We start from the raw sequence: 25,435 nt of genomic DNA, 5'->3' as shown, positions 1-25,435 counted from the left end.
GAGTTGCTGGGGAAAGATGGTGTTGAACGCTGAAGTCTGTGAACATCCTTCTAACGTATGAGTGTCCAGATGTGTGAGGGCTGAATAAGAGGGCAGTTGAAATCGCATCATCGGTCGAGCGGTTTGAGCGGTATGTGACTGACATGGATCCAGGTTGGAGGGAAGTTTTGATTTGATGCATGACTAACTGTTCAAAGCTCTTCATAATGATGGAGGTGAGTGGGACCGGACAGTCGTCCTTCATGCAGGAGGGACACGACTACTTCAGCACAGGAATGATGGTGGAGAGTTTGAGGCTTGTGAGAACAACAGCCTGACTCAGTGAAGGATTAAAGATGTCTGTGAAGTATGATTGGACTACAAATGTTCCAACCAACGTTCATCAGTCCTATAAATGAGATGGTGATATTCACACAGGTCACTTTTTGATGGGCGGAGCAATGTAATCATGCACTGACTGATTTTACACGTTTGGTTTTTAAATGCTTTTCTTGTTTGTTTCACTACTAATATAGCTACTTTTGGATTATTTCTGTATTTATTTATGTGAGATGTTCTTTTTTTATTTTGTGTTTGTTATTTGGTCGAGTGTGTGAGACAGATAAAGACTGGAACGGCCTGTAAACACAGTTATAGTGGAAAAAAGAAGCCAGTTTCTCTGTTTCCCTCCCACTGTGGTGTTTTTGTTCTAAATTTGAATCAAATGTTTTGGGTTTTTCTGAACACAGACTGCTGCCTGTGCACTTGTGCCTTAATTAAAAAACAAATATTTGATGGAAGTTGAGTCTCTGAAGGCACACAGGTGTTTGTGCCAAGCAGGAGCTCTCTTTAAAGCACTTGTTGGTAAAAATGAATCCATTTAGTGTGACTGGACCTTCATGTTCTCTACCTGATCTCCCCTGATGGCTTTTTTTACCCATGTTACACTACAGTACTATTGATCCGTATCATCCCCTCCCTGCTCAGCATGACCTCCATGACTGTTAGTAATAAAATGTGCGCACGGGAGCATCATCATCATCACAGTGGAGCTTCATCACAGCTTAATCTGTAGGAGTTGTGCGGGACTGTGGGTGTTCAGAGGATGTGAAATGGCACTGCCTCTATAATCTGAGCTTTGTCTTGGACTACAAGAGCTAATCTGCCCATGGGGCCTCTTAAAGCAACACAACAGTCTATTCATCCAAGGCTGCTACTAAATGAGATGCGCAGATGTGGCCATACATCATTCTCCATATGTGATCCTCTCGGGCACCTGCTTTAGGCGCTTGTAGCATCAAATTAATCCCCCCCCCCCCCTTTATGTGGTGTAAAGGGAAATAAGGGCACAAGAGAATGAGTGTAAACTATCAAAGGTGGACAGGAGGGCAAATGATGATGAATATCCACCGCGTCACTGCTTGGGAATCTAGTCAACAAGTCTTCGGCTTTCCAGTTCTCCTTTCTTCTGTTGTGTGTGTGCGCGTGTGTGCGTGCAGTTGTGTACCAGAGAGAGAGAGACCTGCTCCACAAGAAGGAGGGAGAGAGGTGCGAGAGAAAGAGGAAGGCTGCGTGTAGTTACATGCAAACTGCATCTGCATCTCTCTGAGACTGAGCTCAGTACTGCTGCTGTTAGAACACATGTTTTCAGAGCCGTTGCAGGGGAGATATGAACTTAAAAAACAAAAACATGCTTGGACACTGCCAGCATCATGGACAGGTTTTTAAATCCCACACAGTTGCAAAGCAGAAGATGAAGCGTCGCCAAATATGTTTCCAAACCAACTTCCTTCCAAGCCAAACAAGAAAATATGATGTCCAAATCACGGACAAGCAGCATCCCACAGCTGTTTATGTTTTTAAAACGATTCTGCACAGAGAAGCATTTTTTGAAAACTGTATTGATTAGGGCTGTTCGATATAACGATATGTGTCGGATGACGATACAAAAACATCTATCGTTTCATTTTACGCTATCGTTTGTTTCGTGGTGTCACAAAATAAACTGTTTACAGCAATATTTTTTCATGTTTTGATGGTCACTGTAGAGGCTATATTCATTTCTTAAAGTTCTCTCTTTCTCTTATATTTAATATAACCACACTACGGACGGACAAGCGCCTGTTTTTATGCGTTGTCGTTAGCAACAACGATGGTAAAACCATCGACTGTCCGCTTGTTTATTTTCCACATAAACCTTTCACAATAAAGCCATAAAGCCTGTTGAGACTTTTCAAAATAAACTGAATCACGTGAAAGATGCAGAGTGTTTACGGATGAGAAGCAAAAACTAAAGCTTAGACTCAAACGTTAGAACAGGCTTGTTCCTGCAGCACGCCGTGTAATAAATACTCACAAAGAAAACGGCGGCCGTTACAACTTATGTCTAAAAATGTATCGTTTCAATTAAAACACTCGACTCCAGGTACACGACGCCCAGCTGGAAACACTTCACGCAAGTCGAGCTGCCCGAGATTCACAGAATTTACAGAAAATGTAAAATTTTTGCAGGAGCGATTCTAGGATCAGAGCTTCGGGGGGCTGAGCACCCAGAGAGCTGCCCAGCCAGCCAAGATACACTTTACTCGTCACAATGAGACTTCTTCCCCGTCTCTGTCCCTGCATCCTCCCTGTCCTCATCGTCTGTTGTCTTCGTCTCCTTTATCAGTCATCATAATTTTACCATCTCTGTGCAAGTCTGCAAATTTCTTTATTAAATCAAAAGATTCTTAAATCCATCAAGTCTCTCTGTGCCTGGGTCCTCGTCACAAAACATGACATCACTGTTTTGTACTTTTTAACAATTTAATCCCACATTTGTGAAAAAAAAGCAAAACACTTTTTTGAAAAGTCTGTAACAAAACCATCAAATCTGATCAAGGTTATTTAAATGCTGCCAAAGAAGAATGGATTGGAATAAAAAAAATACATATCCTAACCTTAATTACTGGAGGAGAATAATGAATGATGCTCATAGTGAGTAAGAAGTAAACTGAGTGCATATTTTGGACAGTTTCACTTTTAATGTGTTTGTATAATATAATACAGATACATAAAAAATATAATTACATTAATAAATAAATAAATTATTACAAATAAATTATTACAAAATATTTAAAAAAGAATATAAAAATGGAGGCAACTTTGCCTGTGGTAGAATGTATACAATGCATGAAAAAATCTTTACTGCAGATACTAATTTTGTGTTTTTAGATTTATGAGTTTCATGCTTTCATAGTGGTGCTTGGGAGAGCTTGACATTTTTATCAGGTGGTCCACACTGTAAAAAGTGTGAAAAACACTGATAAGTGTCTGTGTGCTTCTGGAAAACATTTAAAGGTGCAGTACAGAATCTTTGAAACAAGCTTAAAACATTTGTAGAATATAAACAGAGCATCTGCTTCTCTTTACAGCTCCTCACTCCACCAGGGCTGTTTGGCTCTGATGGTGTGCAAATGTGATGTACGTACTGCGGCAGTCGTACAGACAACTGGACGATCCAAAAGTTGGCCGACCTATTACTGGCTGAGGTTTTAGTAGAGTTGTGGCTGAACCACATAAAAATATATCATTAATTTTAATCTCCCCAATCAATGATAATGTTATGTTGGAATGTTGTTAAAGAGGGTCAAAATGTTTCAACCCAGTTTGTTTTGCAGATTCTGTTTAGCAGCTTTAATATAGGGAGAACACAACTTCCAGATATTGTGAGTAAAATCAGGTTTTTTCTCTTTGTCAGTTTAACAGTTTCTGTTGTGCCTGTCACTGTTCCCTGTCTGTTTTCTTACCTGGTTCTTCCTGACCTTGTACTTTCTCCTCACGTTCCCCTCTTTCCTCTCTCCCTCTTTCGACTGACAATCATACACAAATAGATTGTATTCAATCAGATGAAAAATTAAATTAATATGAAAAAATACTATTAAGATCACTAACAAAAAGTCCTCTCTCAGTCTACTTTCAACCAAAAGGCAAATAACCAAACCACACGAACATCTAATAAAAGATATAAACATTGAAACACTGATCCAACATTATTCTTGATTCACGGATCATTTGATCTTACACTTTTTCCTGAATGTGGCTCCTTTTTTTGAAAAAACTTCCTTATATCCATTATGAACCTGGCTGTCTCTCTGTACACACACACACACACACACACACACAACAGGAGTTATAAGGTTAATGGGCATTCAGTCAGTTAGCTAGTTAGCATCCATTTAAAACAGGACAGTGGTAACAACAGCAGGCTACGGACAATTATAAGTTTTAGATTTTAAATAGTCTGTATACATTTCAATGGGAGCAACAGGACGGTCAAATGTCGCTGATTTTACTACAGAGCAGGACGGATTGTAGGGTAGCAAACATCGTGGGAAAACACGCTTTCAACACTGCAGGTTACCTGGTGTAATGTTTTTCAGCTAAAAGAAACATGGCCTGACTCCTACCTAACTATATAAAGAGTAACTGAAGGTTAAATGCAGCCAATATGTCCTGTTTTAAGCCAGGCACTTACACCTCCGCTCTGCTGCGTCTCAGCCACCATCCTCTGGCAGAAAGGGCGCTAAAGCCAGAGCAGGGGAGAGCTGGAACAAACCACTTTAGGAGGGGGGGGAGGTTATCTATACTTTTGTTGTTAAAGTGTTACGTCTCAACCAAGTCTGTATGCTTTTTATATTTTTAGTAGCGTGTCACACAAACAGCAAATATTGTCAAAAAAGTAAGAAATCTTTGGGGGTGCTTTGATTCATTTTGGGGGGTGCTGAAGCACCCAGGCTAACTGGGAACATTCCCGCATCAATCAAGTCAAACTTCTGTTATTGAAGCTAGCCGCCCACAATGGTGGAGAGAAAAGTTGATTCTGAAAGCAGAGCCTTTCAGCGCCAGTGGGAGACTGAATATATGTTTACAGACATGCTGGTAAACCCATGTATCTTATTAGTGGAGCTAATGTGGCTGTAATTAAGGAATTTAATTTAAGACGGCACTTCGAGACAAAACGTCAGGATAACCTGAAAAACCTAAATGCAGAGCAGAAACTACAGAAAGTAGAAGAGCTAAAGAAGAATCTGACATTTCAGCAGACGTTTGTCACTGTGATAGATTGATTATTTGTTGAAGTTCATAATGGAGTAAAAAGTTGTGGTTAAAAGTTACCCAATATATTATTCAATTTATTTCAAATATGTAAATGTATAAACAAGGGTAAACGAAGTCCCATCAAAGAGATGTAATGTAACACAGGCTAAAATAGTTAAAAGAGTTCATGACTATGTTCAACCGGATAATAATCCTTAATGCGACTACAACCTGTGTAACATTCAATCTGTGATCTACTTGTTGAGCCTGGGGAATAATCCATGTGATTTAGTGATCACGATTGATTAGTTATGCCTGCCGTTGCCGGAAGGGGGAGCTCTGGCCACGAAGCAATGAAGCTGCTGAAGGAGAAGCATCGTGTCTGAGCGTTGTCATTGACTTATCCCCTTTTCAGCCCCTTTTCAGGGTGTAACATCACCAGAGCAAAATCACAAAGTGAAGCTGTTGTGAGAGCAAGTTTTATTGTAGCAGAGGAGCCAAATCAGCCCGATACCACTCTGAAGAGCTGCATGATGAAGCTGTGCGACGTCTTGTGTCCAAACAAAACGCTAGTGATGGCCAAATGAAGCTTTCCGAAGCACTGAAGCTTGTATTGAAAAACGCTTCATTACTCGAAGCTTTTCAACACAGTCCTCTCCGGTGGGATTGGGGGGCTGAAAAAAATGTAATGCGTATCTGCGTAATACATTTTGATCAATAAACTTTCCCTATTTAAACATGCACTATGGTGTGGCCTTTCTTTGCTCATAACTCCTTGATGTTGGTAAATACAATAAGTGAGCAATATATATAATATACATATGAGAATGCACAGCACATTATGGAGTATGCCCCTGCTGTGGAGTCCTGCCTCCATCTACTTGTCGTTTAATCACTGGACAGCTGGACAGGTTCATACAAAATATTAGATGAGGCCAATTGTCCTATACATATTTTTGATAGGGGTGGGATTGATTGTGAACTGGAAAGGGAAAATGCTTAGGAAGCTGAGTACGGCTGCATCGTCACTGATTTGTAGAATCATTTTGATTCGATACAGGATCCGATTCAATTTGATTGGAATCTGGAAAGTTTTGCCTCAGTCAGAAATATTACAAGTCTGGTCATTTAACAATATATATCCATAATTTCGTATCTATTAAAAGAAAGCTGACACATGTGAGACTTAATTAGAGATGTAAACAGAGAGTTATGAAACCTGCAGCTGCAGAAGCCAGCGGGAAAAAAAAGAGGCAAACACAGCGCGACCCGACGACGCACCAAAATCTGACTCTGACGCGTCGGGTCCGCGCTCTGTGTTTACGTTTGTATGCAGAATCCGTAAACCTGCTCCCAGTTACTGTTTTAGCTGCATGGTGTTTGACGACATGTTGTGAGGTTTAACCTGAGATGCTGGCGTTTCAGGCATAATAACGTTAATTTACAAATCGACGCAGGATTGTAATGAATCAATATCACTTTATTCAATTTAGCATGGATTGTAATCAGAAAGGCGATAATCAAAACCCACCCCTAATCAAGAACTTGCAAAGTAAAAACATGATCTATGTAAGGTAGCCCTTTTGTTATTTACATTTAAAAAGAGGATTAGTGTTACTGTGCGCTGGCTGAGTCTGTTTCTTTTCTTAGAAATAGTTTCTCCTGCCCTGGAGAAAATCCACTTGCATGGAACAGAAGAGGCTGTGGAGTGCAGGAACCACACTGCAAGCTGGTAGATATGCAGGTATTCCTGGGTCCTGCAGACTATCACCTAAAAACAATAAACAAAATGATTTTCTAAACTGTAGCAATGTAATGTACGTATAGTGTCAAATACATTTTTGTAGTCTTCATCAGCTTTAATTCACATGGAAGTGTTCCTAAAGTTATATGCTGTAATGATATTTACATTATGAAAACATGATTTTGGACATTTCAGGTGTTTCACTTCGGCAGATAAAATGAATTGAGCAAAATCAACTCAAAATATTCCCACACGCCAGAACGTCCTCTCTTCCTCGCTGGCTCCATATCTGTCAGTGGAATGATCACCTCCTCGCTCTCTGTCACCATCAACACACTCCACGAATCCCGTGGATGATTCACTTCCTTATATCCGTTTGAATCAGGTACCGAAGCAGTTACGTGCGTAATGAAGCTTCGGACGTCACTGGTCACGTGACTTTTGCCAAACGAAGCAAGCCTCGACACAGTGCTTCTGAACCAGTGTGTTGTTTTTTTCGACACACGCTCCGGAGCGCCAGCTTCAAGCGGGCCATCACTACAAAACGCAGATTTTTGCAAATGTGGGCCTGAGCAGAAATACGATTGCTGATCGGGTTTGTGAGATGGCCACTGATTTAAGAACACAGTTGTGTGAAAGAAGCAAAAACTTTATTGCTTGCTGTGGATGAAAGTACAGACATGATGGACATTGCACAGCTGGCCATCTTCATCCGTGGAGAGGAAATACTGAACATTAAATCGATGCACGGGACAACGACAGGGAAAGACATTTTTGAAAACGTATGTTAAAGTGTAACCGACATGAAACTGCCCTTGTGTGTGCTTTTTTTGCTTTTTCTGGGGGTTTTGGCAGCATGTTCATATTTCTAACTTGCATAATTTTGACAGGATATATTTTTATGAAGAGCAAAATATTTAAAGTTTATTTAATCTGGAATATTATTCCTGTCTGTTTTTATTCATATTTATGTTTAAAAAAACATTGTTTTAGTGTGTTCAATAAATGTTTATCTTGTTTGGCCCACGACCTAAAGTGTGCCTTGAGTTTTGGCCCCCTGTGCGATTGAGTTTGACGCCCCTGATCTAATCTGCCTGAGCTGGAGCTGTTTTGCAAAGAAGAATGTGCAAAGATTTCAGTCTGTAGATGTGCAAAGCTGGTAGAGACAGACCCTAAAAGACTGGCAGCTGGAACTGCAGCAAAAGCTGGTTCTACAAAGTATTGACTCAGGGGCTGAATAATTACACACACCCCACTTTGCAGTTATTTATTTGTACAAAATGTTTGGAATCATGTATGATTTTCGTTCCACTTCTCACGTGTGCACCACTTTGTGTTGGTCTTTCACGTGGAATTCCACTAACATTGATTCATGTTTGTGGCTGTAATGTGACAAAATGTGGAAAAGTTCATGGGGGCCGAATATTTTTGCAAGCCACTGTGTCACGATCCTGGGTCTTATGACCCAGTGTTTTGAGTTTTAGTTCTTTTGATGTTTATAGTGTATGTTTAAGCTTATTAGGTTTCCTATGTTCGTTTGCTTATTAGCTCCCCCTTGTGTTTTCAACCCCTGTGAAGTCTCCCTTGCCCTTCGTGTGTTTCATGTCTGTTGTCTTATGTTGTCATGTCTGCCTCTCGTGTTTCCTGTTTTGTTTTGAAGAGATCTCGTGTTTTTATATTATGGATTATGTTTTGAGTCCTTTGTTGTACTGTTTCCTGTTTCCCTAGATTTCAGTTATGGTTATCATAGGTTTAGTTCTTTGGCTTTGTAATATGGCTTCCCTGTGTTCAATGTTGTGTCTACTGTGACCTCTTTATACCATGTTTCTGGTCCCTATGTTCTGTCTTCTCAGTTGCTGTTAAGTTTGCATGTTTAGAGTTCAGTGTGTTTCCTGTTTTATTTTGAAGGTCCATGTCTCATGTGAGTGTTTCTAGTTTTGCTTCCCTTGTCTCGTCCAGCCTGATTACTCCCAGCTGTGCTCTCCTTCTGTGTCTCATTCCCTCGTTATCCCTCAGTGTATTTAAGCCCTGTGTTTCTCTTTGTCAGTGTCGTAGTCTCCCTCATGGCTGTGTTTCCCTGTGTGTCAGTTTATCCATGCCCCAGTTTAGTTTTGTTATATTTTTGTGCCATTCTGCAATAAAGCAGCTTTTTGAGTTTTATTCCTGCGTGGTGAGTTTTGCGTTTGGGTCCTTCTCTTGCCTGTACACAGCCGAAACATGACACACTGTATATTTGAGACGGGCAGTTCACAGTCAGCCTGACACCTGCTGGCAGTCAGGTGATGATGACGCAGACGAGCTTTAGTCTACATCAAACGTCTGTGATACCAGATTATTAATAACATGTGCAAACAAGGAAATTATAAAAAATATGAGCAGTGATTGTAAAGAACAGTGTGTTTCAAAAAATGCAATTTTATCCCTTTGTCAACATACGAGGCTAACACACCAAAGTCCCCCAAACTTTCAGTTCTGCTCCATCTTTTTAGCACCAAATCACAAGAACAGTGACCTCAAAGCATTTTGTACTCGACTGAAATAGTTTACATTAATACAGAGGAAATGCTAACAATCACGGCTCCCTGTGAACAAGCACTTAGTGCGAAGGAAAAACTCCCTTGTAACAGGAGGAAACCTCCAGCAGGTCCAAGCTCAGGGAGGCGCGGCCATCTGCTGGTGTATTGGTGGTAAAAGGAGGGAGAAAAGGAAAAGAAAGCACGGGGAGACGCCACAACACACAGACTAAAGGAAAGGGGGGACAAAATTCACTGGCAGTGCTGATATAGAAACATGTGGGCAGTGAAAACATTTCCAAGTTCTTGTATTTATTTTTAAATCCTTCTATTTTCTCACCCCACCTACCTGTCTGAGCTGCGTTACTCCTACTGATGAGAGGTCACATGAAGGTGCTTTTCAACTTGATAAATTACCCCAGACTTTTTCAATCAATAGGTAAGAGTGTGTTCACATGAAAGAGGCAGTGTTCCCATGTTTACGATTCTGACCAATCAGAAACAGACACAGGTCTATTGGCATCAGAGCCACTGATGGTGTGTGTGTGTCCATGACTCACACAGAAATCAAAGCGACGCCCAGACAAGAGGCCACCTTTCGCTGTCCGTGTCCCAGAGCTGCAGCCATCACCCTGCTGCAGTGGAGCAGACGTGGCCTGGATCCTCTGTTCTATCGTAACTTGTTTCAAAGACAGCAGCCTGAGTCCTTTGGAGACCGAGTGGAGTTGAAGGATGGAGACCTCACTTTGATTCTGAAGAACGTCATCATCAGCGATAACGGCACAAACAAGTGTCGGATTGTGTTCAGGAACAAAAACAGCACAGAGAGATCGTTCAGTGCTTCATCAAGCTCACAGTGAGGCCTCGGGTGAGTTTGGATCATCCTACTACTGCTGTTACTGCAAAATATACAGAAAATGCAAAAAATCCTCTTGATTTTCTCATGTTAAATATTCCAGTTCTTTGATCTTTGGGCTGAAGGAAGAACAGCACTCGGTGTATAAATGCTCAAACAACAATCTCTTTATTCCAGACAAACACTTTGACCATAAACCATCCGGATGGGGAGATGAGCGCGGGAGGGTGTCCGCCTGATCTCCAAGTGTCTGAGCGTTTCTCACATTCTTATAGCTTCAGCCCCTCCAAGCTAAACATCCACATTCTTTCTCTCTCAGTGAGCCTGAGTTATGACCTCGGCTTCCTGTGCAGCATGTTCTGTTCTTTTCTAATCAGACAAATAAGGCCTTGATTCTCTGAAAACAGTATTTCTTATAACTCAGCAGTATCATGCATCATAAAACAATATCATTCATTCACCATAAATCAGCAGTCTGATGTAATACAAATCAGTCTGATAAATCAAATAGTTATCACCTTCTTCTAAGTCTGGAGAATAATGCAAACTAAAACTACATAATAATTTCACAATCTTTAATTAGGGGTACAACGTGGCATAAGATAATATAATAATCTTACACTCATAGTTATGGAATTATAGAAATTTATAGTCTTGAGTAATAAACTGCAGCAATATTGATCTGACTCTAAGTTCTCATCACGAAACTCTTCTGATCATTTCATCTGAGCACACATTTGAGTGAAGTCTCACTTTAGACCACACAGATGTCAAAGTGAGGTCTGAACAAGACGTCACTCTTCAGTGTCGGGGACCCACAGATGCAGATATCACAGCATTAGAGTGGAGCAGACCCAAGCTCGAGTCAGACGGCTCTGTGTTCTTCCAAAGCCATCACTCAGATGAGAACTATCAGCACGAGTCCTTCAAATGCCGAGTGGAGCTGAGACGCTCATCCATGAAGGAGCGAGACGTTTCTGTGATTGTGAGGAACATCAGCATCAGCGATACAGGAAGATATGAATGTAAGATTACAGCCAACCACAGCATCTGTGGTGAGAGAGTCATCAAGGAGTTCAGGCACTCCATCAAGCTCACAGGCACAGACTCAGGTGAGATTCTAGAGTTGCAGGGCTTCCTCCAGAGCAGCTGTTAGAAACACAGCTGCATCTTCTTTCTCTCACACACAGAAAAGAGTGAGACAGAGTGAGGCATCAGGGAGTTTAATTACCAGCTTTAAGACAAATGAATGAGAGTGCTGAATGATAGCACTCATGAGTGGTGCAGCATGCTTTAATTACTACCCACTAGTGAATGTTTCTCTCTTCTTTCAGTCCCCCCCCCCCCCCCCCCCCACCCCCGATATGTGTATTTGCACAGGTATATCCCATATGGAAAAGAAATAGTAAAAACATATATGATTTACTCATGAAAGTGGTCACTTTCTCATTACTTTCATATATTTTTTAGTAAGTATATAAAACATACAAGTTTCATTATATAATTTTTCAAGGGATCTTATATGTGCTTTCACTCCTGTATGCTTTTCATACAAGTTTCATACAAGACAGATAAAAACTTTATAAGATTTATATATATCTTTTCCATATGGGATAATGACTTCAATGTATTTCCTTTGGGGTTTTTTTTCTCTTGTTTGTCTGCTTTGTTATGTTTTAATGCTTTTCCTGATAATGAATAAAAACTGTTAAAAGCCTAAAATCTTATTGGCGACTTATAAAGCACTGAATAGACAGGTCCCAGGGTGTCTGTCAGACCTACTGCAGCCTTATATGCCCCCTACAGCTCTTAGATCACCAAGGTCGAGGCTGGTTCTTAGAGGTGATCGTGCATTTACTCACTGGCTTTTAATACTACATGAGAGTTATTTACTCATTTTTTATTACCTATTTAGCATTGATGTTAATTGATATTGCTATTTTATTGTGTAATTTGTATGTTTGTACAGCACCACTGTTGTAATTAAAAGTGCCAAATAAATAAATAAATAAAATAAACAACGTTCTGCACATTTTCACTTTGATTTCAACCTTTATTTGGATCATTTTTACACACAAACTCTGGAAAGAACATTTCTTTATTGTCACGCTGTTTTAAATAAAGTTTAAACCCCGCCCCTACACAGGGGCGTGCCCACAGTGGGGGCACCGACCCCATTGGGCGACAGCGTGGATATGACCAGTGCTGGAATGTAACAGAGTACATTTACTCGAGTACTTCGCTGATTGAAGTATTCCTATCAGGATGTGTCAGACGTGATTGGAGCTGTGAGGATTCAGGTGTGAACACGTTTGAACACAGCCACAGGTAAAACACTGCCCAGGTAATCACCAGCAGGACCTTTAAATCACCAGCAGGACACCAGACGCGTCTGGTGTCCTGGTGCAGCCACAACAACCTGGTGCTGAATGCCCAGAAGACAGTGGAGATTATTGTGGACTTCAGGAAGCACACAGCCCCACTCCCCCCCATCATCCTGACTGACACCCCCATCACCTCTGTGGACTCATTCCGCTTCCTGGGTACCACCATCACCCAGGACCTGAAGTGGGAGCCCACCATCACCTCCGTCATCAAGAAAGCCCAGCAGAGGATGTACTTCCTGAGGCAGCTGAAGAAATTCAACCTGCCAACACGGACGATGATGCAATTCTACACTGCAATCATCGAGTCCATCCTCACCTCCTCCATCACTGTGTGGTACGCTGGAGCCACTATCAGGGACAAACAGAGACTGCAGCGTGTTGTGCGCTCTGCTGAGAAGGTGATTGGCTGCAGACTCCCATCTCTGCAGGACCTGTACACCTCCAGGACATTGCGGCGTGCAGCTCGGATCTCAGCTGACCCTTCTCACCCTGGACACAGTCTGTTTGACCTGCTCCCCTCAGGCAGGAGGCTCCGGTCCATTCGCACCAGAACCTCTCGCCATAAGAACAGTTTCTTCCCCTCTGCTGTTGGACTCATGAACAATAACCGTATGACTGTTCCCGCCACTAACACATGACCCTACGCTGTGTCACTGCATCATTCCATGTTTGGCACTGATCACCACCTGCACTCATGTATATATCTTCTACGTAGCACTTTTAATTCTTATTCTTACTTTTATTTTTTCATGTCTATTAAAGCATAATTTATGACAGTATGTTTGCACTGAAGCACCGCAGCAATTTCCTGATGTTGTAAACCTGCTCAACATTTGGCAATAAAACCCTTTCTGATTCTGATTCTGATTCTGATTCTAAACCTTGCTGGGTGGATCTCTGGAGCTCCAAGAAAGTCCACAGCTGAGGGGAACTTGTTTTTTGGGGCCTGGGTCACAGCGAGGACGTCAGTGGAGAACGGGGAAGCTGAGCTGGTCTGTTACGGTCTGAAATAAATAGCATGAATATGATTATTGTACAGAGCACAAAGCAGACGGCCATGTTGCTTCAGTTCACGTCTTATTTGGTGTGTTTTCACTGAGGGTTCGGTGGCAGACACGTCTGAGCTCAGTCTGCTGTCAGAAACACTGCAGCACTCCAGGAATTTACTCACACTCTTTCAGAAAGTCCCACAGGAGCCAAACAACAGCCATAAAGGCGCTTCCTGCTGGGACGCTCGGCCTCACACCACAAGCAACATGTTCACAAAAACACTGAGCACAGCTTTTATTGTGAAATATTAGGAGGAAGCTGAGTAAAATTCTCCTTGAGGTGGAGGTCACTGAGATTCAAAGCCGTTAAAGATTGACAGCCAAAAAAAAGAAGCAAAACTTCTATGAAGAGCTTACAGAGCGCCGTCAGCCTCGGGATGGTGGGGACAGAGAGGCTGTAACTACATCTGCTGGTGTCACTGTGACCTCAGAGCAGTTTACATGAAACATGAAACGAATTACAACTTTTGCGATATTGACCAGCTCATGATGCAGAGTGTAGACTGTATCTGTGATAATGAAAATGATTTAAGGACTGGTTTATGACACGTCTATAAAAAATATAAAGTCTGTACAAATGTGAAACTACAAAGTTAAAAGCAGCTGGAACGACAGCTGTTCAAAGCTGAACACTTACATCAGCCAGAAGACAGAGTGAGTCCTCCATCTCTCTGAAGGAGGCCATCGTGGTGAGCACAGATGCAGCAGCAGTGTGGATGTGTCCACTCTCACAGTGTCTCTCTTTCAAGTTTGTCCTCACATTCTCAAAAAAAGAACATGTCTATGCAGATGCCCAGAGCCTAACAACACACCCGCTATAAAAACTTTTGCACCACCAGATTTTCATATACTTACATTTGAAAGTGTTCGTCTCCTGCATTAACTCCCACTTCGATCACTATCATTATCAGAAAAATATCTCCTGTATGGCCCGCAATGAATCCTGGGATATGTTGGGCCACAAAGGACACACCTGACCCATCCTTCAAATTCAGGGAAATGAAGGACGCATTTGGAAGACTTCAAATTTGAACAGCCTTCGTCGCGTCCATGTGATACAATTTCCTACAAATGTGGCATTCGAAGCATCCTCTCCCTGAATTTGGAAACACCCAATGTGATGATAGAGAGCAGGAAGAACCAGTCTCAACAAGAGACACACACACCTGATTTCCTGTAACTGCAGAGGGGAGGAGCCACCCGAGCAGGTGGGAACAGGAAGAGAAACAGCTGAGCCTCCGTCAGAGCAGCAGGAGGACGGTGGAGCTGAGGCAGGGTGAGTGTTAACACCACATTGTTGTAGTTTTGCTGTCAGAGTCTCTGAGTGTGTTTGTTTGTGTGACTGTAGAGAGAAGAAGAGTCACAGTGAGCTCTGTAGCTGTGATTGGCTCAATAATCACCTTCAATGGACTGAACGCAGAGAACGAGCCGAGGAACCTGACAAACCTGTTTGTGTGTGTGTCTGTGTGTGTGTGTGTGTGTGTGTGTGTACCTGTTTAGACATGTTTGTGAGGACAAAGAGTTGGTATGCTACTATGTGGGCTAATAGAGTCCCACAAAATGGCCGTCCTCACGAGTTTGAGGATATTTTTGAGGCTTTTTGGTGTCCTCACTAAAATCTGAAAACAAGTGTCTGTGTGTGTGTCTGTGTGTGTATGTGTCATAAAGAGAGTCGAGTTCACGGTCGCACACTTTCTATCTCAGAGGCTGTATCCCAATTCTTCGGAGCCCCTCTGATGACATGGTCCAAAAAATAAATCAATTGTGGCCACAAAATACTACTTCGTGCGCACGAAATGCTAATTTGTGGGCACGAAACACTTGACCAATAACCGTGATCCTTCCCAGGCCCTTGCAGTTGGTTGACAATAAAATCTATCCCGGCGTCCAGGCCCTGTAAAGCAACTGGGCTCTCAGTATCCTGTTTAAATGTCTCTCCGTAATAATGGTTCCTTGCATTGCAGGCTTTTCAAAATGCATTGTAGCTCATTCCCAGCCTAAAATAAAACTCACTCATACCGTCTCTGTCCACGGTGTATAGGTTTAGCCTACTCTCATGCTTGTGTCTCTACGCAGCTGTCCAGGAATTGTATCAATATGATATGCGCACGTTATCTATTTTGTTGCCACAAATTAGCATTTCATGCGCACGTTATACCTATTTCGTGCCCTCGAAAATAGTATTTCGAGGGCACGAAATAGTATTTTGTGGCCACAATTTATTTATTTTTGGGCCATGTCATCAGAGGGGCTCTGTACAATTCAGGTTCTGCAGCCTCAACGATCCTCAAGGGCCACGTACTCAAGGACCGCTAAGGCCGGAAGTACGAGGCTTGTGAAATGGGCGGTCTAGCCTCCGTCGCGCTGCCCCGGTTGCCTAGCAACCATGATACTAACAGCTGGAAACGTTTCACACAGCTTTGTTTGACAGAAATGAAGGAGAACATATTTTAGACATCTTTGTGAAGGACGCATTTCGAGCAGCCTTTGAATTGGGAAAGCCTTCGGTGCGCCACTGTGACGTAATCGGCCTTAAAATGCAGCCTTTAAGGCTACAGACCCTGAATTGGGATACAGCCTTTATGAAAGTGCGACGTTTGAGCCACTTCCTGTTCTCAGTGCCGGCGTCCTGATCACCGAGGTTTCTGTTGCTCTGATGTCTGATATTGATTATATCGGTAAACAGGCTGTAGGCAGAAACATCAGGTCTGATCTGAAAATCCCTTCAAAAACAAACTTTAAGAGTTTTATGTCCGTGTGAGGCCGCACGCTGATTGGATAACCACCTGTCAGTCTCAGGGTATTAGCCAATGAGCGCGCAGATTCACAGTAAGATCTTATCACGTCATTCTTTTAAACTAAAACATCGACAGTAAAACTGTAACGTGTCCTGTGATCTATAAACACTCTGTGATGAATAATCTGAAGTCATTTTGAGCCTGACAGTAGTTTCCTGTCACAGAGCAGAAGCTGCAGGCAGTTTTTGGCACCTTTATATTTAATTTATTCCAAAATAAATCAATAAAGGTAGAAAAGAACTCTCAGTGACATTAAAAATCTATTTTTAAAGACAGATGTGACCAAGTGCAACAAATATAAGATGAGATGTTTACAGATATTTGAAGTATTGATCATATGTAGAACACAGAGCAGGTCCAATAACAGAGTCATCCTGCTCACAAACAGCAGTTTGGTTTCATGAGCTCACTTCCTGCAGTGATCCTCAGCTTCTCTCCAAAGGAGCCGTAACATGTGGGCTCCTCACCATGATGATGATCCCAAACACACTGAGTTCCTTCATCCACCTGATCATGTACTTATTAAATAATGTGATGGTTTTGGTGTTTTTTAAAGACTTTGAGCCTCTAAAATAACTGGTTTGGACTTTAGGGCCAAAGCTCCAACATTAGAAAGCCGTCAGTGTGATGCTTCCAGTACAACAGCACCTCTGAGTGTGTGTGTTTACCTCTCAGACTAACTCCACCCTGACATCAAGAAGATGGAGGAAGAGGATGGAGCAGCATCTGCAGCATCCAGCTGTGTGTCTGTGAGGAGTGACGGAGTTACACAAACACCTCCACCTTACAGTCATGGACCTGCAGCAATAATGTAAGAACACTACTAACTTTATTAGTCATTTCAACATAACCATGACAGAATCATTGATCTGTGATTGGTTCAAACTGTTTGATCTGAGTTTGCTTTTTATTGACTTGTTTTCTTGCTAAGATCTGAACTCGGTAAGTTTAAGTGAAGTCAGTGCAGCAGAATCAGAGAGAAGAGCTGAGAACAAACTGAGTTCATTCAGAGACAGAAAAACTGGCTGATGATTGGCTGACCTGTCAGCGTTATGAGGCAGACACAATATCACAGAGGGATCAGCTGATCATATGGGTGTCAGAGAGAACTGATCAGTTATTGATGTTTGTGTTTGCAGAGGTCAGAGGTCACAGTCTCCAGCATCCAGCTGTGTGTCTGTGAGGAGTGACTGGTCCAGAGAAAATCCTCCATACTTCAGTCATGAACCTGCAGCAACAATGTTCTTCAATCATGGAGCTCAGCTGACCATGTAAGAGAGCTGCTGACTCAGAGTTCAAAGGTTGTTTCTATAAATGTGTTCTACCAGTGACATCATAAATGATTCCTAATGGTGGTCCGGGTACGATAATGCTAGTATCAATCGTAGTTGTAATGCAATCCAAGGTAATGATTTCTTCTCTGTTGCTGTGAACGTCTCTGCAGCCGTCTGTACTCTAATCTGAGACAACTATTACTGACAGAAACCATCACATCATCCAGTTTGTGTGTTTGCAGCTGCTTAAAAGATTTTAAACAGAGATTAATCAGTAATTCATGTGATGTGTTTGTGTTTGCAGAGGTCAGAGGTCACAGTCTCCAGTATCCAGCTGTGTGTCTGTGAGGAGTGACTGCTCCAAAGACATACTTCCTCCAGACTTCAGTCATGAACCTGCAGCAACAATGTTCTTCAATCATGGAGCTCAGCTGACCATGTAAGAGAGCTGCTGACTCATTTACGGGTGTTTGAAATTCTGTGACCACTTTGTAATTTTAGTTTATATTTTAAAGTGTTTTTATTTGTAGTTGCCTGTATTTTTATTACACTGTGTGTAACGTGGTGGTTTGTGCTGTTTGGGATTGTTTTGGTGTATTTGTGTCAGAACATCAGATAAATGATTTCATCACATTTTAAAAGAAAGTATCAGGATAATAATCTGAACTGAGTCATCAGAAATAGAAAGATGGTCTCAACAGGCCACTGAGCTGATCTCCAAAGAAATGCAGAAGATTGAAGAGTCCGAGGCTGTTTATTTGTCACAGGCATCGTCATACACGTACAACACAGTGAAATGTGCTGAGCTGCTCCTGTGACTGGACAAAACATTAGAAACAATCATTAAATGAAATAATGAAACATTGTGCAGATGTAATGTTAAAGTGCTTTGTGCCACATTAGCACAGCATGTACTGACAGAGCAGTGCAAGCAGAACAAAGCAAATGAGCAAAGTGATGTAAACAGAGTAACTGAACAGAGTGAGCAGAGTAATATCAGCAGTAATGAAGCAGCAGGATCAGTGTAGCAGCGTGTGACGTCATAATGAATCAGGTATGATCTGAAATATGACAGTGAGACAAGAACATGATGTAAGGTCCTGTTTAAACCCTGATGGTGATGCTATGAGGGGAGCATGTTCTGATTTAGGACTTGGATGGTCTGAGGATAGAAGCTCCTCTCTGTTTGTGTCCTGATGGTGCAGAAGCTTCTGCCTGATTGTAGAAGGAGCTGAAGCCAGCATCATCCCAGAGGTGAAGCTCCTCTGTGTGCAGACCTGAGGTCAGATTCCTCCAGGCTGATGTTCAGGATCTACAGAAACGTGTGGTTGTAGTTATTGCTGCACTGTGTGCTGACAGCAGATACTCAGAACAAAGCGCTGCACACGTGTTCTTTACAAACATCTGTACATATCAAATATGGATCATGGCAGTGAATGAACACGTTTCTGTCATTTGTTTCATTGGCTTCTTTTTTCTGCCTGTGTTCATGTGATTAATGTCTAACACATAAACAGGTTTGTAATCAAACATCACATCATCAGGGAGGCATCATGAAACAAAGTTACTGCTGGAGGCTGAACTCAATTTGGTGGCAATGTTCAAAAATATCACTCAGATCATTTCAAAGCTTTTAGTTCTTCTTCTTCACTTCTGTAAAATAATAGAAAGGAAATCAGAACCCAGAAGTTCACTTCCTGATGACTGAACTCTTTCAAAATAAAGCTGAAAGCTCTGAATGTGACACCGCTGCTCCACCACAGTTTTTAGAGGAGGTCAAAGGTCAGTTGAAAGTGATGGATCCCAAACTTCCAGTACATCCAGTGAAGGACATAATCAGCTCTGTGATGAAGGCTTTTACTGTGGAGTTTGTAGGCTGATCACTCTGTGTTTAATAAGACAGGCAGGAACAGCAAAGGAAACTTGGATTCTGAACTCAAACACAAGTTTCTCCACTTTGACTTTTCTCTGTGACCATCAGAGCTTCTGCACAGTGTCATCAAATCTGGATGTTTGTCACTGACAGTCAATGATTTTAGTGATAAAGAAATGTGTTCACAGAGGGAGGAAGAGGAAGAGGAGTGGTGTCTGTGAGGAGGAGCAGCTGTCCTGCTGTGCTTTGTGTCAGGACGTCCTGAAGGATCCAGTCTCTACCAGCTGTGGACACTGGTTCTGCAGACAGTGCATCTCCTCATACTGGGACCAGTCTGCTTCATCAGGAGACTGGTCCTGTCCCCAGTGTGGAGAAAGATCCAGAAGCAGAGCTGGACTGCAGACAGCCAGTCAGAGCAGCTGTGTACAAAGTAAGACTGAACATCTGTCTGCTGATGGACTCATTTCTGAAAACTGGACTTCTTGTTGTTGTTCAGACATTGAAGAGTTTTCTGTCTGTTTTTCTTTCTTTCAGCAGATGTTGGTCTGCAGGAGGTTTTAGATGAACATAAGATCAGTCTGAGGAGGAGATGTGAACGTGTGACTGAAGGAAGTGATGAAACAGGAAGTAGAACCCTCCTCAACAGGATCTACACTGAGCTCTACATCACAGAGGGACAGAGTGAAGAGGTTCATAGCCAACATGAGGTGAGGCAGCTGGAGACAGCTTCCAAGATGGACGCCCTCCATGACACTCCAATCAGGTGCCAGGACATCTTTAAAGCCTTACCTGACCAACAGAGACCCATCAGAGTGGTTCTGACCAACGGCGTGGCTGGTGTTGGTAAAACCTTCTCAGTGCAGAAGTTCACTCTGGACTGGGCAGAGGGCTTGGAGAACCAACATGTCAGTGTGGTGGTTCTGCTTTCATTCAGGGAGCTGAACCTGATCAGAGAGGAGCAGTACAGTCTTCTGGAGCTGCTCCATGTTTTCCATCCAACACTACAGAAGGTCACAGCAGAGAAGCTGGCTGTCTCTCAGCTTTTGTTCATCTTTGACGGCCTGGATGAAAGCAGACTTTCATTGGATTTCACCAACAGGAAGCTGCTGTCTGATGTCACACAGAAGTCATCAGTCAGCCAGCTGCTGACAAACCTCATCCAGGGGAATCTGCTTCCCTCGGCTCTCGTCTGGATAACTTCCCGACCTGCAGCAGCCAATCAGATCCCTCCTACATGTGTTGACAGGCTAACAGAAGTACGAGGCTTCACTGACGCCCAGAAGGAGGAGTACTTCAGGAGGAGATTCAGTGATGAAGAGCTGTCCAGCAGAATCATCTCCCACATGAAGACATCCAGGAGCCTCCACATCATGTGTAGAATCCCAGTCTTCTGCTGGATCACTGCTACAGTTCTGGAGCACATGTTGACTACAGAGCAGAGAGGAGAGCTGCCCAAGACCCTGACTGACATGTACTCACACTTCCTGCTGGTTCAGACAAAGAGGAAGAAGAACAAGTACCACGAGGGACATGAGACGAGTCCACAGGAGCTGACGGAGGCTGACAGGGAAGTTCTTCTGAAGCTGGGGAGGCTGGCGTTTGAACATCTGGAGAAAGGAAACATCATGTTCTACCAAGAAGACCTGGAGCAGTGTGGTCTGGATGTGACAGAGGCCTCGGTGTACTCAGGAGTTTGTACAGAGATCTTCAAAAGAGAGTGTGTGATCTTCCAGAAACCAGTCTACTGCTTTGTTCATCTGAGCATCCAGGAGTTTCTGGCTGCAGTCTACATGTTCCACTGTTTCACCAACAGGAAGTCAGAGGTGCTGAAGAACTTCTTGGGAAAAAAATACAAAGAGTCATCTCTGGATGATTTTTTGATGGAAACACTAACAAAATCCTTCAGGAGTAAAAATGGTCGCCTGGACCTGTTTGTTCGCTTCCTTCATGGCCTCTGTCTGGAGTCCAACCAGAGACTCTTAGGAGGTCTGCTGGGTCAGACAGAGAACAGTCCAGAAACCATCCAGAGAGTCATCAAGAATCTAAAAGGAAGGAAGACAAAATCCTCTCCTGACAGAAGCATCAACATCTTCCACTGTCTGATGGAGATGAACGACATCTTATTATCTCAGGAGATCCAAGAGTTCCTGAAGTCAGAGAACAAATCAAAGGAACTCTCTGAGATCCACTGCTCAGCTCTGGCCTTCATGCTGCAGATGTCAGAGGAGGTTCTGGATGAGTTGGACCTGAAGAAGTACAAAACATCAGCAGAGGGACGACGTCGACTGATTGCAGCTGTGAGGAACTTCAGAAAGGCTCGGTGAGTCCAGATGTGATCATTAATATTATCAATTAGTGATAGTTTAGTTACTCAGTCACACAGTAATAAATTCTGCTTTATTTTGTGTTCACAGTGAAGAGTTGTTTTCATGCTTTTAAAAATGTTTTGTTTTTTATCAGAACACTACATTTGTATTATTCTGGCAGAGACCTTGGTAGGAGAGTGCACCTTCACATGTATGTGGGTGTGTAACTGTGAGCTTTTCACCACGTCGTCGGTTTTTAGTCTTACGCTGAGTTTGCAGTCTGACATGTTTTATCTGTGTGCTGTTTCCGCTTGGTCGTGTTAACACGGTGCAGCAGACAGTAATGAGACTGTTGCTCATGTCTGTGCTGCTGTTGGTCTGTTAGCATTGCTCCTTAGGAGAGAAGACTGAAGTGAGACTTTACAAAGAACGTGTTTGTAGTAAAGTGAAACTGTGTGAAACAGTGAAGATGGTCCAAAGCAGCCTCTGTTTGTGCTTCTGATCACTGCTCTTTCTGTCTGATGTTATTGTCTTTATCTGGGCTCTGATTGGACTTTCTTAATTTTTCCAACTAATTATTGAACGTGTGAACAATCACATTATCTGTGACATCATCACCATCAGCATATGTGCTTCAGTTCTTTAGTTTTTCTTTCCTCTATACTAAAGAGCTGAGATGGACAGCAGTGTGCCAGCATACATCCAAAATTAGAGTCAAAGGTCACTGCAGGTCACCACTCGTGACTCCGCCCCTTTACAACAAAAGTCCCACAAACAGCGTGTGAGGTCACGAACACACCACAGCATCACCAAGTCACAAGGACGAGGCTCTGACAGGGACGACTCACAGCAGGAAGAGGTCAGTCTGTGCCCGTTGGCAGAGTGTTGGGCGTGATCACGTCGTATCTGCATTATTTGGTACGATCATCATAGAAATGATCAGAAATCATCACCAGACGAGAAGCTGAGCTTTGATTACTTGATGCCAGCATCATCATCATCATCCCTGGTGGTTGGTGACGTGTAGCAGCAGTGAGTGGGCCAGAGTGATTTGTGTGTTTGTTTTTCTTAAAGTGGATTGTTGAGTCATTCTGGCTCGTTTTGGTTTCACAGCCATCCTCCTCACCTGGATGCTGACTTGCCACTTAGTGAGAGCTCTGTGGAGATCTTCAGGTTCGCCAGTATAGTCGAGAGTCACTTTTATTCTTTTGGGACCCGACGCTGGAGATGTGGAGCTCACAGGGGCCTTACTTGCCGAGTTCTTCAGCGTGATTTCTCCACGGTGAACAGGTTTACCGTGGAGCACAAGAAAGCTGACCTTATTGCTTCGATGGAAACGGAGTAAGGCCGAGTTTTAGGACCACGGTAAGAAAAATATTCCCGATCATTTTAAGATAAAGTCGAGGTTAAAGTCAAAATTGTATTTGGAGAAAAAAGTTGAAATGTGGAGATTTGATGTTTCAAGACAAACTGCCAGGTTTGCTGTCCCCTCTACAAAACGCTTTGTTTAGATGAGTTAGTGAAACAAAGTGATCCACCGTCTTATGATAATAACTTTATTTCTAAAGCGCTTTCAAACAAAGTGCTGAACCAATATTTCATCATCCAGTTTTGCAGCATCCATCCTCTTTATTGTATGAAGGTGGAACCATCGATAACCTCGCATCCGTCCATTACAAGACATTTGATTTTGTACAAATCTTCCAGATTTGTGTTTTTCAGCTTTCTGCACCATCCTTTCAGCATCTTTATACTTTTCACCACACTGTGTTTATATAACACATGGATGTGTAACAGGAATCATTTCCCTTCTTTAGCTAACACCACTGCTGAAGTTTCACTGACTCAGAGAGTACAGCAGCTGTGGCACTTTGTCCTGAAACAGCAAATCTCCACATTTCTTCTTTATTCTCAAAGTCATTTTCACCTTTAATGTTGAAATTAAGGACATTATTTTTTCCTTAATGTGGCATGGGCCTTCTGTATAACAGAGACCCAGCAGTAACTAGTGAAGCCCAGTGTGAGGGTCTCTGTCTTTAAAATAATGAGAGCTGGTGATAAAGTGGTGGTGAGGGAATCACGGCTGAGACTGAACTTCGATCCGCCTCCCTGCATCCTTTTTACTTACCAAGAGAGTTTCCACAGATCCTTGTTACTGATGTGTACGTTCAACTGAGGGCGAATGTGGAAGTCGCCACTCAGACCACAGTAACGTCACACCAGACGCTCCCAGTTTATTTTGTCATTTTAATCAATGTACAGTTGGGAGGTCGCTCGCTGACGTTTGTTATGGCTCCATCAAGGAACCTAATAAATCTTTCTGTAGAGCTCTCTGTGGCATGTTTGACTGAAATGTGTTTTATTTGGTTCCCGTCATGAAATCTGTCTTAAAGAGAACTAAACCTCAGTGCTGGTTCTGGTGTGGTCAGCGAGTCCATCCAGACCCTTCAAGACTGTTTTTCTTGGACTGATTAGGACTTATTTCAAAATGCTTGTGTGACTTGGATAAATTTACAGACTGTGCACATGTGCACTGGCTCCAGACGTGGGGTTGTCCTGCATAGTCAGTGGTGTCAGTAAATCATTAAGTAAAATAATATGTAACTAGATTCCTTTGAAAGAGCAACCATGGATGACAAAGCTGGGCGGAGTTTGCTCTAAGACACCAAATGAGCAAATGTTTGCTGACCTGTATCAGTGATCACCTTTTTGTTGGCCTGGTCCCCCAGTCCTCCCACTCCCCCCGGTCCTCGGTGGATGCTGTCACTTCCTCTGACACTGGCTCACCATTTATGTTGTGTCAAAAATCAAATGTGAAGATCTAATTTACTCTAAACTCTCTGACTGTTACTAATATAGTCATAAAATATGCAACAACCACTGGAGATGGAGATGAAGCTTCAACTTGCATAAAATAGTTTATTAAAATCAGTTTGAATAAACCCAAGGCTCAGAGCAAAAGAGACAAAAGCGCCCCCAAGTGGTCAGACTGTAGACGAACAGAATAAACCCTATCAAAGACAAACACGCTGGAAGCATCTTTTCTAACACTCCAGTATTTATTAGCATTTATTATAAATTTATTGTGACTTTGAAGACGTTCAGTGTTTCCTTTGGTATAACGGAGGTCTGACTACAGTCCAGTAAACACACTGATTAGGATTATAGATTAAACTGCAGTAATACTTTCACAGTGTGCAGTGATGCACAGGTCGAGTGGTTTTACACTGGAATTCTCAACAACAGGAAACTATAAGAATTTGTTACTCTAATAATAAACATAGAAGAAGAAAAACATTTTTCATTTAGAGTTGATGAATATAAATGAATTTGAACTTTACAAACCAATCAAAGACAAACTGATCCATGTGAGTTTATAACAATATTCAAAGGCTGCTGCTGGACACAGACAGGTAACATCATTTTGACTTGCTGTCACCTGGATCTGGAGTCATAAACACTGAAGCGCTGAACATTAATACAAGTCTGTTTCTGCCAACTAGTGATAAACCTGCAGACTAATGGCTCAGAAAGCTAAAACGAGCCAATCATTTCTGTGTTTAGTTCCCCTGAAATC

The 25,435-nt window shown here is 42.4% G+C and overlaps 1 protein-coding gene across 2 annotated transcripts in view; it reads left to right on the top strand.

The window, feature by feature from the left end:
- The window catches only part of LOC112432436 (protein NLRC3), a 3,307,575-nt gene that overhangs the window by 114,520 nt on the left and 3,167,620 nt on the right, over positions 1–25,435 (top strand). The window contains exon 3 of one of the 2 annotated variants that reach the window (XM_076881161.1): positions 22,972–23,223. The exons of the other annotated variant lie outside the window; for it this stretch is intronic. Coding sequence (XP_076737276.1) covers positions 22,972–23,203 — 232 coding nt within the window. The 3' untranslated portion in view covers positions 23,204–23,223. The remainder of the gene's footprint in view (positions 1–22,971; positions 23,224–25,435) is intronic. 2 annotated transcript variants of the gene reach the window in all.

Source organism: Maylandia zebra, unplaced genomic scaffold, assembly GCF_041146795.1.
Source record: "Maylandia zebra isolate NMK-2024a unplaced genomic scaffold, Mzebra_GT3a scaffold03, whole genome shotgun sequence".
NCBI classification, from domain to species: domain Eukaryota; kingdom Metazoa; phylum Chordata; class Actinopteri; order Cichliformes; family Cichlidae; genus Maylandia; species Maylandia zebra.
Note: the sequence above shows the minus strand (reverse complement) of the source record. Positions and strands in the feature narration are given on the sequence as shown.